The sequence below is a fragment of the Eriocheir sinensis genome, chromosome 36 (assembly GCF_024679095.1).
Source record: "Eriocheir sinensis breed Jianghai 21 chromosome 36, ASM2467909v1, whole genome shotgun sequence".
In the NCBI taxonomy this organism is placed as follows: Eukaryota; Metazoa; Arthropoda; class Malacostraca; order Decapoda; family Varunidae; genus Eriocheir; species Eriocheir sinensis.
In genome coordinates, this window is record NC_066544.1 from 12,294,930 (window position 1) to 12,308,184 (window position 13,255).

The 13,255-nt window shown below is 43.5% G+C and overlaps 2 protein-coding genes across 2 annotated transcripts; both read left to right on the top strand.

Annotated features, from left to right (window-relative positions):
• Positions 1 to 2,236: 2,236 nt before the first annotated feature.
• Positions 2,237 to 6,812, top strand: LOC127007825 (presequence protease, mitochondrial-like). The gene is made up of 2 exons (XM_050879217.1): positions 2,237 to 3,142; positions 3,699 to 6,812. Exons 1-2 carry the CDS (start codon positions 3,028 to 3,030, stop codon positions 6,635 to 6,637), a joined length of 3,054 nt encoding a protein of 1,017 aa, XP_050735174.1. The 5' UTR covers positions 2,237 to 3,027; the 3' UTR covers positions 6,638 to 6,812.
• A 373-nt stretch (positions 6,813 to 7,185) lies between these two features.
• Positions 7,186 to 12,659, top strand: LOC127007826 (adenosine 5'-monophosphoramidase HINT3-like). The gene is made up of 5 exons (XM_050879218.1): positions 7,186 to 7,337; positions 8,438 to 8,572; positions 9,474 to 9,591; positions 10,210 to 10,403; positions 10,939 to 12,659. The coding sequence occupies exons 1-5, from the start codon at positions 7,278 to 7,280 to the stop codon at positions 10,975 to 10,977; spliced, it is 546 nt and encodes a 181-aa protein (XP_050735175.1). The 5' UTR covers positions 7,186 to 7,277; the 3' UTR covers positions 10,978 to 12,659.
• The last annotated feature ends 596 nt before the right edge of the window (positions 12,660 to 13,255 follow it).

A 13,255-nucleotide genomic window follows, 5' to 3' on the forward strand; every position in this document is an offset into this window, starting at 1 on the left:
CTTGTCGTTGGGTGAATCTGAGGCAGGACTTTTGAGTTGATGTGATAGTTACCGAGTGTTTGTTTTATATATTCAGTTTTTTATCGCGCTTGTGTTCTCCTTCCTGGTATGTACTGGAATTTGAAGGTTGTTTTTTTACTCTCAGGTTGTGTCCTTTGGAATTTTTTAAAGCAATTTCTTCATTTATTTTTTATTTTTTTATCTTATATATTTTAATGATTGGATCTGCTGCATATATAGTGATTGTGTTATCTGGTTCCATAATTAACAGTTTAGTGCCCATTTCATTTTGCAACTTGCCATTCCATAAGTTTAGAGCAAAATGTCTTGAGCAATAATTAACCCTTGTAGGCTTTGTAAGATGTATTTCCTTGTACTTCATTTCTGTTGTTTTGGTTGCCATATGTTTATGAGACCTGTTTTTTAAGATTTTTATTCAGGGTATTTCTCAGTGCTGCCTCATAGTTGCAGTGACCTTTGCGTTCTCAGGATGTGCGCCAAAATGTGTCTCATTCATATGTTTCTTGTGCTCTCTAACCAGAGCTCCAAGGTCATAAGACACTCAGAGATAATATTTTTTTGTTAGCTCTCTGATCATAGTAATTTTCTACTTTATAATATTTTTGTGTACGAATCATAAAGTAGATATATGTGTGAAAGTGTTTGTGGAAGATTATGAACACAAAAAGGAGTGAATGATTATGAAGTGGTTTGGTAATAGAAAGAAAGAAAGGAAAATTGTGTGTGGTTATGCAAAGGAAAGTGAAAGGTGACGATCAGTCTGAAAGGAGTAAGTGCCATGAATGAGAAATAAGATAATTAAATGTACAAGACTAGGGAACACAACTAGAACGAAATACCCCGGGTATTCGATATATGCGAGTTCGAAATATGCGAATAACCCAAATGTGCCAAGTGTTCATTTTATGCGAGAAAAATTCACTATTATGTGGGTAGCGGCGCTGGTGCGATTGTTTGGGAAGGTATGGTGGCCGACGCACTAGAGGGCGGATGCAAATGTTTTCCCGCACTTTCCTCGCCTATAATTAACCTTGTCCTCCCTCTGATCCTAAAGTTAATCCTCAGGTAGCTAATTATCATTATATTTTACAGTTTATCTGTACTAATGTGCTTTATTGTTGCTTTAGTGATTTATTATTGTGAAACAGTGCCAGAATGAATAGTTAGAGGGTTTGAAAATGGATCGTGGAACATAACCCCCTTTAATTAATGGGATAATAGGTTCAATATATGCGAATTCACATTATGCAAGCTTTTTGCAGAATGTAACCCTCGCATATAACGAATACCCTGGTGTACTTCACTGCCATGGGGTTTGTGGCTGAATGGCCATTGGTATGTTTTCTTTGTAGGTGAAGTGTTAACACAACCATCTCCATGAATGGCTGTACATGTCATGAGACATTTTGTGATAATTCTCATTATGTCAATTTATAATAATTCAGTAATTGTGATCATATAGGTAATATTTTTATGTGATAGAGATTAAGCTAAAAGTGCCTTGTCTTGATAATGATAACACATCACTTCCAGCACAGCAATCAAATGAGCTTCACAGTAGCACTAGGTATCACATGGCTGTTGCTAGACATTTGGGGCATTGGGGGATCACTTGTGTGAAACCACAAGTGACAAAGAGAGTTGTTGGTGGGCCTGGTGGCATGCTCTGCAAGGATTTTCCATTGAATTTTAGCTGTCTTACAGTATTTCCTTCCATGTGAGTGCAATCAAAGAAGTGGAAGTAAATACAGTAGAGCCCAAATCTTATACAATTTAATTTCTTGTAAAGATTCAGAGTAAAGTCCTGGGTGAAAGCCCACCTCCAACAATGGCTTGGACATGTGTTCTAATTTTATATCATGTGGGAATGTACTGAAACCTTGAAGCCTTTAGACATTTTGATGAGCTGGAGATCTAGAGAATAATCTGGAAATGTGTGACTTTTTGGCACTGAGGTTTTTTCCTCACTCATAATGACTCGCCATAGTCAGAAAGATTAATTTATTTCAGCAGAAACACCAATTATTGGAACCTCACACATCTACTTATTTTAATATTAACCTTAAAATAATGTATACTTTGCAGGCAACTTGTTCTAAATACATTATGTACTTAAAATCATGCATATATATACTGACTGATTTTATTCAGCAGCTAATATACATTTAGTTCTGAAATAACATTTACTGTTACAAATAAATTACTCCATGCGCTTATCTGTCTTTCAGGAGGTCCAATTCACATCAAATAATGTCAGGACAGGTTCAATGCATTATCCTTGAGTCTCCACAATTTCAGCCAAGGAGTTATTGGCTCTAACTGCATGGATTCATGGAAAGCGTCCGGCTTTAGTGCAAGAAGGAATAAAGTTAGGTGGACTTAATTAGCTCCTTTTTCATCAGCTGGGAAGCTTCCCTTTTCCATGAGTATGGGCCAGTTGCTAGAACTCTTATTAAAGGCTCTTCTTCCATCATCTGTCTGAGAAGGCTGTCATGCTTTCTTTGGTTACGTAAAGAAGAAAATAAAACGATCATATTAATGTTGATACACACCACTCCGATAGCTCAGTCGGTTGAAGCGCTGCGTCGCCAGGCTTCGTGGCGTGGCACGGTAACAGGTTCGAGCCCCGCTAAGGCCGGTTTTTTTTCGGCTTACTAGGACTCTAGGAGTGGTTACTGTCCCCACTTGAACAAGGAATGGCTGGGGCGTGTGGTGTGTGAGGTCAGCTGGCAGTACTCGGATCGACTAATGAGCCTTGTATTAATCGGGAGGGTACATACTTGCTGAACTCGTGATCAGGCCATGGTGGTGAAACACACACACACACGCACACACACAAGAAACTGTAACGACCATTAAATCAAAATCATGTGTAAGTCGCCCCGTTAAAATATTTCGCCCGCGTCTGTCGTCTGAGACGACTCGTCTCCCCACACTTGTTTACATCACACGGCGGCAGGCGAGGCGGCGGGCTGTGGCGTGATGTAAGACACTGCTCCAGCAAAAATGACGATATCCAGGTTCCTCGGGTCGCTAGGGAGGGCGGCGGGTCACGGGCTGAGGCGTGGCAGGGCGAGGACACTAGTGACCACTACCACGAAGGACAGCACGGCGGTCAAAGGTGAGTGACGCAACACTGCCACGCCGGGAGGGCTTGGCAGCACGAGGGTAACTTATTTTGCTGTGTGAGGATTTAGATTACATTCCTCAGACTACATTCATTCCTATTCCTTGTGTTTTGCGTCAAGTAATCCAAAGAGTAACACACTGACGCACGCTCGCGCACTGCTCCGTGGTGTAGTGGATGAGGGCTCAGCTGTGCTCTTGAATTTGTCAAAACGCATTTTATTATTATTTTTTTATGAAGGGTAGGCTACTGGCTGGTGATCACGAGTCCAGCATGTGATCAGACCCCTGGTGAATGACAAATATATATTGTTAGTATATTCAGTAAATTTTATATAAGTACATTACCAAATAGGTGTCATTCAGTTAATTAATCAAGCTTATTAATTTCAGTCATATTGTTTGTCCTGAATTTCAGCAGTGGTTTGCACCTGTAGCAATGCCCTTTAGTCCTTAACCATTGCTCTGTGATGGGGTGTGATGGTCATATTGCATAACTTTAATGTGTAATGTTGTAATGCATACTAGAACAACATTTATTTATTTTCCAGTGGCTACAGAAGAGGCGGTCCAAGCAGAGTTTCCAGTCGGGAGGGAAGTGTCCGGCTTTGTGGTGAGGGAGGTGCAGGAGGTGCCTGAGCTCCACCTCACGGCCCTGCGCCTGGAACATGAAGCCACTGGTGCTGACTACCTCCACATAGCCCGCGCTGACCCCAACAATGTATTCTGTGTGGGTTTCCGCACCACCCCCATGGACTCCACTGGTGTGCCTCACATCCTGGAGCACACGGTTCTCTGTGGCAGTGAAAAATTTCCCTGCAGAGACCCGTTTTTCAAGATGCTGAACCGCTCTTTGTCAACCTTCATGAATGCTATGACAGGCTGTGACTTCACCATCTATCCCTTCTCCACGCAGCACCCTGTGGACTTCAGGAACCTAATGTCTGTGTATTTGGATGCCGTGTTCAAGCCTAATCTTGTTGAGCTGGATTTCCTGCAGGAGGGATGGAGGCTGGAGCATCAAGATGTCAAAGACCCATCTTCACCCATTGTGTTCAAGGGTGTAGTGTTCAATGAGATGAAGGGTGTCTTTGCAGACTCCCAGCAGCTGTTCAATCAAAAGCTGCTCAATGGCATCCTCCCGTCACACACTTATGGGGTGGTGTCGGGCGGGGACCCGCTGGTCATTCCTCAGCTGACTTGGGAGCAGCTCAAGCAATTCCATGCCTACCACTACCACCCCAGCAATGCACACTTCTTTACCTATGGTGACCAACCTCTTGCCAATCACCTGGAGTTTATACAGGATAACTACCTGAAACATTATAACAAAATTGACCCAAACACAGAGGTGCCTGAGGAACCCAACTGGCAGGAGCCTCGGTCTGCTCATGTGGCTTGTGGTGTTGACCCCATGGGGGGTGGAGAGGCCCAGGCCAGTGTAGCTGTGTCCTACAAGTTAGTTGACATCACCAATACTTTTGAAACCTTTGTCTTGGCCATTTTAGCACAACTGTTGACCAGTGGCCCAAATGCTCCTTTCTACAAAGCCCTGCTGGAGCCGGGGCTTGGGTCCAGCTTCTCTCCGTCCTCAGGGTTTGAGGGCAGCACACGCAGCACGACCTTCACTGTGGGTCTTCAGGGTGTCAAGGACCAAGATGTGGACAAGGTTAAGGCCATCATAGAGGAGACCTTTGATCAGGTTATTGAAGAAGGGTTCCCTGCAGACCGTGTGGAATCTGTCCTGCACAACATTGAGCTGAGTGTCAAACACCAGACGTCCAGCTTTGGCCTCTCACTCGCCATGAACCTCACCCCACTCTGGAACTTGAATGGTGACCCCATTGATGGCCTCCTCATTAACAACAAAATAGCCAAGTTCAGGAAATGCCTGGAAGAAAATCCCAAATTCCTCCAGGAGAAAGTTAGACAATACTTTAAGGAGAACTCCCACAAGTACACACTGACCATGGCCCCGCAGGACGGATATGAAGACAACCTTCAGAGCCTTGAAGAAGCCCAGCTGAAGGAGCGGCTTGCTTCTCTCACCTCAGAGGACCGGGAAAAGATCTGGGAGCTTGGACACACCCTGGCAAACAAACAGGAGGAGGAGGAGGACCTTTCATCCCTCCCAACGCTGCAAGTGTCCGATATCCCTCGCACTGTGACTCCCGTGCCCGTCACCACCCAGACACTTGGCGGGGTGGAGGTGCAGGTGTGTGACTGCCCCACCAATGACCTCACCTACTTCACCACCGTCCTCAGCACCAAGGATGTGGATGAGGAGCTGCGGCCACTGGTTCCCCTCTTGTGTGGGGTATTGACAAGGATGGGGGCAGGGGACATGGACTTTCGACAGCTGGACCAAGCCGCTGAGCTTGTCTCTGGAGGCCTGGGAGTTGGCCCCCATACCTGCTTTCATCCAGTTGATATCACACAATATGAGCAAGCTATCGTGCTCTCCTCACACTGCCTCAACAATAATGTGCAGAAAATGCTGGACCTGTGGACATGCATTTTTAATGAGACAAAATTTGATGATCTGCAACGCTTCAGTACCCTGGTCAGCATGATTGCTACCAACCAGGCCAACAGTTTGGTGTACTCGGGCCACCAGTATGCCATGACTGTTGCCGCTGCCTCCACCAGCCATGTGTCATCCTTGGCAGAGAGCTGGGGTGGCCTGTCACAGCTGCGGCGCATGAAAGCTCTCAGCGAGGCCAAGGACTTGACCCCAACCCTGGAGAACCTCCGTGTGCTGGCCAGACAGTTGCTGAGTCGCCAGGGGATGCGGGTGGCCATCAACACCACTCCAGGCCACCATGATGCTGCCCTTCACACCCTTGAGAGTTTCCTAGAGAACCTGGATGGCATGCCTGAACCCACCACCCAGCCCTTGGCCACCATCCCACAGACCTTCTCTCCCCACACTAACAGGACTCACTGTGTCTTTCCATTCCCTATAAACTTTGCTGCCAAGGCCTTCCCTGGGGTGCCCTATGCCCACCCTGATGCTGGTGCCCTTAGGGTGCTAGCACGTGTCATGTTCCGCTTCCTGCATCGGGAGATCCGGGAAAAGGGGTGGGCGTCTGGCGGTGGAGCAAGGGCTCAGCCAGGTGGACCATTTACCTTCTACAGCTACCGGGACCCTCACTCCACCCAGAGCCTGGCGGCGTTTGATGCAGCTGTGGAGTGGGTGTTGTCTGGGGGCTTCACCGAGCGGGATGTTGCTGAGGCCAAGCTTGGGGTGTTCCAGACAGTAGACGCCCCTGTTGCACCGGGGGCCATGGGCAAGAGGCACTTCCTCTCCCACATCACAGACCGGTTGTTTGCTGACCACCGACAGCTGGTGCTGGACGCTGAGTCCCAAGACCTGGTGAGGGTGGCCCGCATGTACCTCAAGGATGCCCATGTGGAGGGTGCCTGCCTCATTGGGCCCCAGAATGAGGACCTTCAGGACCACCCCTTCTGGAACACTGTTGAGGGCTAGGCAGGCCTTCAGGGTGTTGTGATAGGTGAGCTAGGTAGTCACTTGTTTTGTAATTATTTTATGTGAAGTGAAGGAGTCATATTAATCTCATTTGATGCAAACTATGAATATGTAAATAGCTGAAATATCAGCCCTCCAAAGAATCATAATTTGGAATAAAGTTTTTAAAAATGCATTATTAGTGAATTATTATTTTTCATTAGGTCAGATATGTTGGAAAGAAGAATAGTCGGCAAACATGAGGCCTGTCATGATTTGGCTGTTGGTCTTATAAGTAAAACGATCATTGAAAGTTATGGGAAGTAATCAGGCAGTTAGAGCTTTAAGAGCCTCATGATCCATCATTTTCACACTCAAATCTTCCTCGATTCCTACCAATGAAGCAGAAGCCCCAGAATAATTGATAATCTCATGGTTACCTCATTTGGGTGCCCACCTGCTGAATTGAATTGTGATGATTTCTGGAAGGTTGACTTTACACGCAGAGAGTTGTGCTTGCGAAGACGCCAGTGGTGAGTTACGATGACAGGAGTGCTTATCTATTTAAATATCTGGAATAGTTTCCAGTGACAGCTTATCCATGGAAATGTGATCCCGTAAGTAACGTGGTAAACAGAACCGGCGCGCTGCCCGTGTGTTGATGGGTCGCCTGTCCGTCAGTGCTGTGCGGGTCCTTGGCAGTGCTTACAGGATCGTTAAGGTAAGGCCTCATGCGTGTGTTACTCTTTTCAGATCGCTAAGGAGGCTCTGTAGTGGTGTGGGTGTGCTGGGGAGTGTGTGGCAGTGTAAGGGCGTGGCAGGCACCGTCCAGCCGGCGAGTGGGTGTGGGGAGGGGGAGGGGGGCGTGACAGGGCGGGGAAACGTCATCTCTACTCGTTATCTTACTCTGTCTATCTCTTACTCTGTCCTTTATCTTTATCTATCTGTCTATCTCTTACTCTGTCCTTTATCTTGCTCCACCTATCTATGTCTATCTCTTTCTCTTTATGTTACTGAGGCAAGATGGCAAGGGCTTGTCTCTGGAACTGCATTGTGTGATTTGCATTTGTTTCAGGTTGTTGTCAAGGGCTGAAAGGTCAATTGTTAGGAGGTGATAGAGTAGGTAATTATGCCTACTTAGTGTGTTTTGGGTAAGATTCTAGAAATACACCCTGACTCAAGATGATAGACCAGGCTACTACTGAACCTATGCACTTCCAGCCTGCATATTCTTAAACTAACAGAATTCCATGCTGACATAATGAGATTGAGGTTTTGTTCAGGCATAGTGTATATAAGTTCTCAGTTCTTCTTCAGCTTGAGATTAGGATTTTTTAAAGTGAAATTTTTATCGTGCAGTGAAGTTAATGGTAGATGGTTTCATTTGTGGGGATGGAGAGATGAGAATAGGTTATGTTCTGTCTTAGTGTTTAAAGTACACTTGAGGTCACAGCTGTATGCAAAATATCTAAAAAAATAAGCTGTAAGGGACACCACCATCAAAGAATATACGGTATCACAGATGGAATGTCAGTCAGTTTCCAATCAAATGTCAAGAGAGAGCAGGTGGAGCATTTCTCTGCAAACATACTACATCTTTCTACTCTGTGCCTGGGAGGATGAGAAGTAGAGACTTTTATTAGGATTGCACTGTACTCAGTTAGTTAGTTAGATAATCCTGCAGCTTTGACCAATACCTTTTTTCACTTGACTAGATTTGTCCTTGCTCTTCAACATCCTCACACTTTTCTAGAGTTCCCCCCTCAGTGTGATTGTTAGTTTAGAGGTAAAAGAGCAATATTCAAGTTGACATGTTTTCAGGCCAGCACCAGAACCATGAGTGCTTCACCACCCCAGTCAGAGTCCGCCCAGACACAGGGCCAGAGCAGCACCAGGGCTAAGTGTCTGTTCTGCAGGATTTGTGATGGCCTGGAGCCCAGCAACATTGTCCATCAGGTGAGATCCGTGGTAGTCCAGTCCAGTCCAGGGTGTGGGATAAGCCTTTGTAATGGGTCCTGTAATGTAGTCCTTGTTACTTTAATTTTTTTTTCCTGTTCTGTTACATTTTTTTGCCTATTTTTATCCTGTTTTTTGCTTCCTGGTTGTCCACATTTGTACTGTTTGTTTTGTGCTTTTCTTTTTCAACATTTCTAGCATTACAGTTGTCAAATTGAGTGACAACTATCACTTATTTTTTACTTATTTAGTGAGGCTGTATTGTTTTATTTGGTTGGGCTTTGCTACTTTAATTGGTGGTGTTAGGTTACTTTATTGGGTGGGAGTAGACATCTTCATCACAGCTGTTTTAGTTACATATTATAGTTGAGGCAGTATCACCTTCAGGAGTTATTTTATTTTATTTTAGTAAGAGTATTGGATCAGTACCAAAGTTTCAGTTGTTTTTAGTTAGTACTTGCCACAGCATTAATCAGAGTCATAGCTCAAGTTTCTCTAGCTGATCTTAGTTGTAGTACTGTAATCAATGTCACAGTTTGTTGTTTTAGCACACATTAGTTGGAGTATTTATTTAATCAGTGCCATAGTTTTAGTTATGTCTTCTTTACATACTAACCCATCCGCTGCGACTGGCACGGATTTTGCTTTCACTGGTAGCCTGGTAACATACAATCCCAGGTCTTTCTCTGCCTCTGTAGTTGATAGTGGAGTGTTTCCCATGTGGTACTGGTATGCTGGATATCCCCTCCCAAGGTGCATGACTTCACATTTTTCTTCATTGAATTGTAGCAGCCACTTTTTGTTCCATTCTTGTAGCTTGGTGATGTCTTCTTATAGGAAATCTGCAGCCAAAGGGTTAATGTCAACATGTAATCACTCACACAAACTCACTCCACTGCAGGATGAGGAGTTTGTGGTGTTCCCAGACATCCGGCCAGCGGCACCTCACCACTTCCTGGTGGTGACACGGGAACATATCACAGATCCCAAGTGCCTCACCAAGGAGCACATCCCCACAGGTAAGCTTGTTGTGGTACCTCCTGTTTGCTTATTTCATGTGATGGATTGATTGTGATTATGTTTTTTTCTGATGCTGAGGTCAGATTGCCACTTTAGGTGATTTTATTCTGCTTCCTAATCCTAATCTCTGGTGGTTGTTATTGATTTTGGTGTTTTTTAATTTTTTATCTAGAGTCCACACTTTTATTATTCTATCGTCATTCTATTTTACTCTATTTTATTTTTTTATTATTATTTTTTTACAACAAAGGAGATGGCTCAAGGGCAACAAAAAGAGTGTAGAAAAAAAGCCCGCTACTCACCGCTCCCATAATAGACAAAAAGAGCTGGAAAGTTTGCTCATCTTTAGCCGTTTGATTTGCTTTCACCTTTCGCTTTATTTTGTATATGAAGCAGAAAAATCTCATCCTCTCAAGCTATTAGACTTTTTTACCTCTTATCCCACCACAAGCTAAAGGGCTGATGTGCCAGATGAGGACCAAGGCCATGTGCAGCAATAGCATATGCCTCCGTCTTTACTTTACTTCCTTTGGGTAACGAATGCTACCTAGGCTAAGTAAAGTTGTTGGTCACAGAAACAGTGTAGATATCCAAGTTTATATTCCTCCTCTCGGTAGTGGAGAAAATGATGGCATTGAGCAAGGAGGTTCTGGTCACACAAGGAGGATCGCCGGACACTGCCAGGCTGGGCTTCCACTGGCCACCCTTCCACACCGTGAGCCACCTCCACCTCCACATCATTGCCCCAGAGAGTGAGATGGGCTTGATAGGCCGGGCAATGTTCAAGGCCAACTCCTTCTGGTTTGTCACTGTGAGTATGTGTTTGTGGCTCTGGTGTATACTTTTGTCTGTGTTTGTGTGTTCTGCTTGACTGAAACTATGCCTCTGTGTGAAGAGGTACAACTGAGACTTTATTATTATTTTTTTGTGTGTGTGTGTATTTATCTAGTTGTGGTGTACAGGACTAGAGTTAATCTCATAGTACTCCTGTGTTGTCTTGTCTCCCATCTACTCTTCCCCAACATAGCGTTTAAGTCATGAATGTTCCTTGTGTGTTTGTGTGAGTGTGTATGTGCATAAGTGTTTGAAGATGAGTGAAACTTCGTCTGCTCTTGTAGTTTCATGCTTTTGGTGTATCCTGCTTATTGATAGTTTACTTGAATATGTTGTCACTACTTTAATTACAACATCCAGATGGTTAGAACAGTATTGTCATTATTCCATTAAATCATCACCTTCATGAATAATTATAGGTGTTGTGTTGTCAGATAAATATGTACATGCTGCAAGATAGGCTGTACCCCTAACCTTTCTCTCTTTAGCACTAATGTTTCTTGTTCACACAGCCGGAGAAGGTTATTGAACAGTTACAAAAGAAGGCATAGTGTATGGTGAGTGTCTAGAGCTGAAGAGCCAGCCAGCCAGCCAGCCAGCCAGCCAGCCAGCCAACGAATTAGTCTGTGTGTGATAATATAAGAGAATGCCTATGGACTCAAGATTATCAGAAATTTAAGGTGACACAATGAGGTAACTATTGGGGCTATACGTGCTCAAAGCTAGGCTAGGGAGGAGGATAATTTTGTTTTGTATTTTGGGAAGTAATGTCTTCGTCAGATAGAGGATGAGCATAAGAATAATGGTAAAACTGGTTTGTTGACAGATATTGGGTAGAAGGTATGTATAGGTAGATGTAGAAATACCTTTTGTGGGTAAGTTGTATTATTGTAATTTTGAGAATATGAATCATATATTATTCCTCTTTATATCAGGTGTAGTGAACAAATATGACAATAATGAGGTTTCCAATAGAAGTTTTGTAGAAGGTAGAGCAAAGGTTCTCAAATTTGGGTGCCACGGACAGTGCCTAGGGGTGCCACAAGATAATGAATTTTGAATCATTATTTTTTTTTCTTTTTGTGTTAGTCTGCATTTATAATTCTGAAGTTCATCTAATTTGACTGATGAGTTCTGTCTGGGCATGTACTGTACCATATATTATTTCTGGTTTGAGTATGGATAATAATTTCAATTCATTAATTACAGTAATTTAAACAGGTACAATTGTGTAAAAGAAGTTAATTCATATGAGGAGGGGGGGGGTGAAAAAGGGATGCCACAAAACAGTTTATATAAGTTCAGGGTGCCATCACTGAAAAAAGATTGAGAACCTCTGGGGTAGAGTATGGAGAAATAATGTGGGCAAGTTGCATCCTAGTTGTACATAAATCACATTACTAATATCTTCTTTGCTTCCGTATCGGATATAAAAAATTAGTGTTACAATTACGAGTATCTGATCAAAGTCTGGTAGGAGGTAGGCACAGAAAGAAGCCATAAGGGCAAGTTGTAATCTAGCATGTAAGTAAATAGATAATATATTCCAAGTGTCTGTAGTGATAGGGTTTGTTAAGGTCACGATTTTGGCATGGGATGAGGAAGCCATTGTTAGGGAAAGAGAGAGAGAGCAGATCAGTGGGTGGTGCCTGCAATGTGGGGTCTGTCTAGCAAGCTTTCCTTATAAATCCGCACATGTTCTATTATGATATGTTATGCACTTTGTAAATGCCACGACAATTAGTGACTATATCGGGAACTACTCGGGAAAATTGAGCTGAGGTACAAAAATTAATGTTAGAACTTTAAAAAGGCTTATTGATATTCATATTGTCAATGTTTGTATGTTGATGCCTTATCTCGGTTTTCTGAAGTAACTTTTGACCTGATATGAGTCCTACTAATTGGAGTGGTAGGTGTGAATTGGTGAACATAGTTGTATATTATGGATACTACTTCAAATCCATTACATTTACTTATATCTTCGTGTGTGTGTGTGTGTGTGTGTGTGTGTGTGTGTGATATATTAAAGAGGTGTCGGCAGTGTCTTGCCTTCGTAGGTGCTTCTCTTGTTGAAGGTGGTGTGTTTCTTGGTGATATTACTCGGCTGTTGTTCTCAAGGGCATCTAAAGTTTACTATTATCAACTGAATTATATTGTTTTTTCGTGTCTGGGAGCAGTGAACGTCTCCTTAATATTATGCAAAATATCAACTAAAAGCTTCATTTTCAAGCTTGTTTGTGTCTTTTTCCCGAGTTATGAAGTGGAAAGATATGCCTTTTTATCTCTAATTTGTGAGAGCCCCTGGATAGATTGATTGATTGATCGTTTATTGATGCGGGTATATAACAAAGGAGAAGGGAGGAACCTGCCATCCCAACCCCCAGGCAGTACATAGTGTGGTTGTACAACTATTGACTTACATGTAGGTAGCACTATGAAACTAAAAAGGTATAATGGTAGGGGGCAGACACAAGGGACTCCACCAAGTGACTACAATCTTGGGGCAAATGCTGGAGACTAAAGGGGCTATCTTACACTGGGCTAATTTTCCGTGGATCTTCAGTCAAACCACGATTTCCGCTAGCTTGGTTCTCATTTGTTTCTTGTTAATGTTGCTGATGATAATGGTGAGTAATACCGTCGTCCTTCGGGGAAATCTAACGTAGCTTCGGAAGATCGTGGACACGTCAGAAAACCACGGAAATATAAAAACCACGCCAGCGGAAATCGTGGGTTGACTGAAGATCCACGGAAAATTTGCCCAGTGTAATAGCCCCTTAAGGTCGGTGTTCTTAAACGCTTCCGACTCTCACATCAAGTATTTCT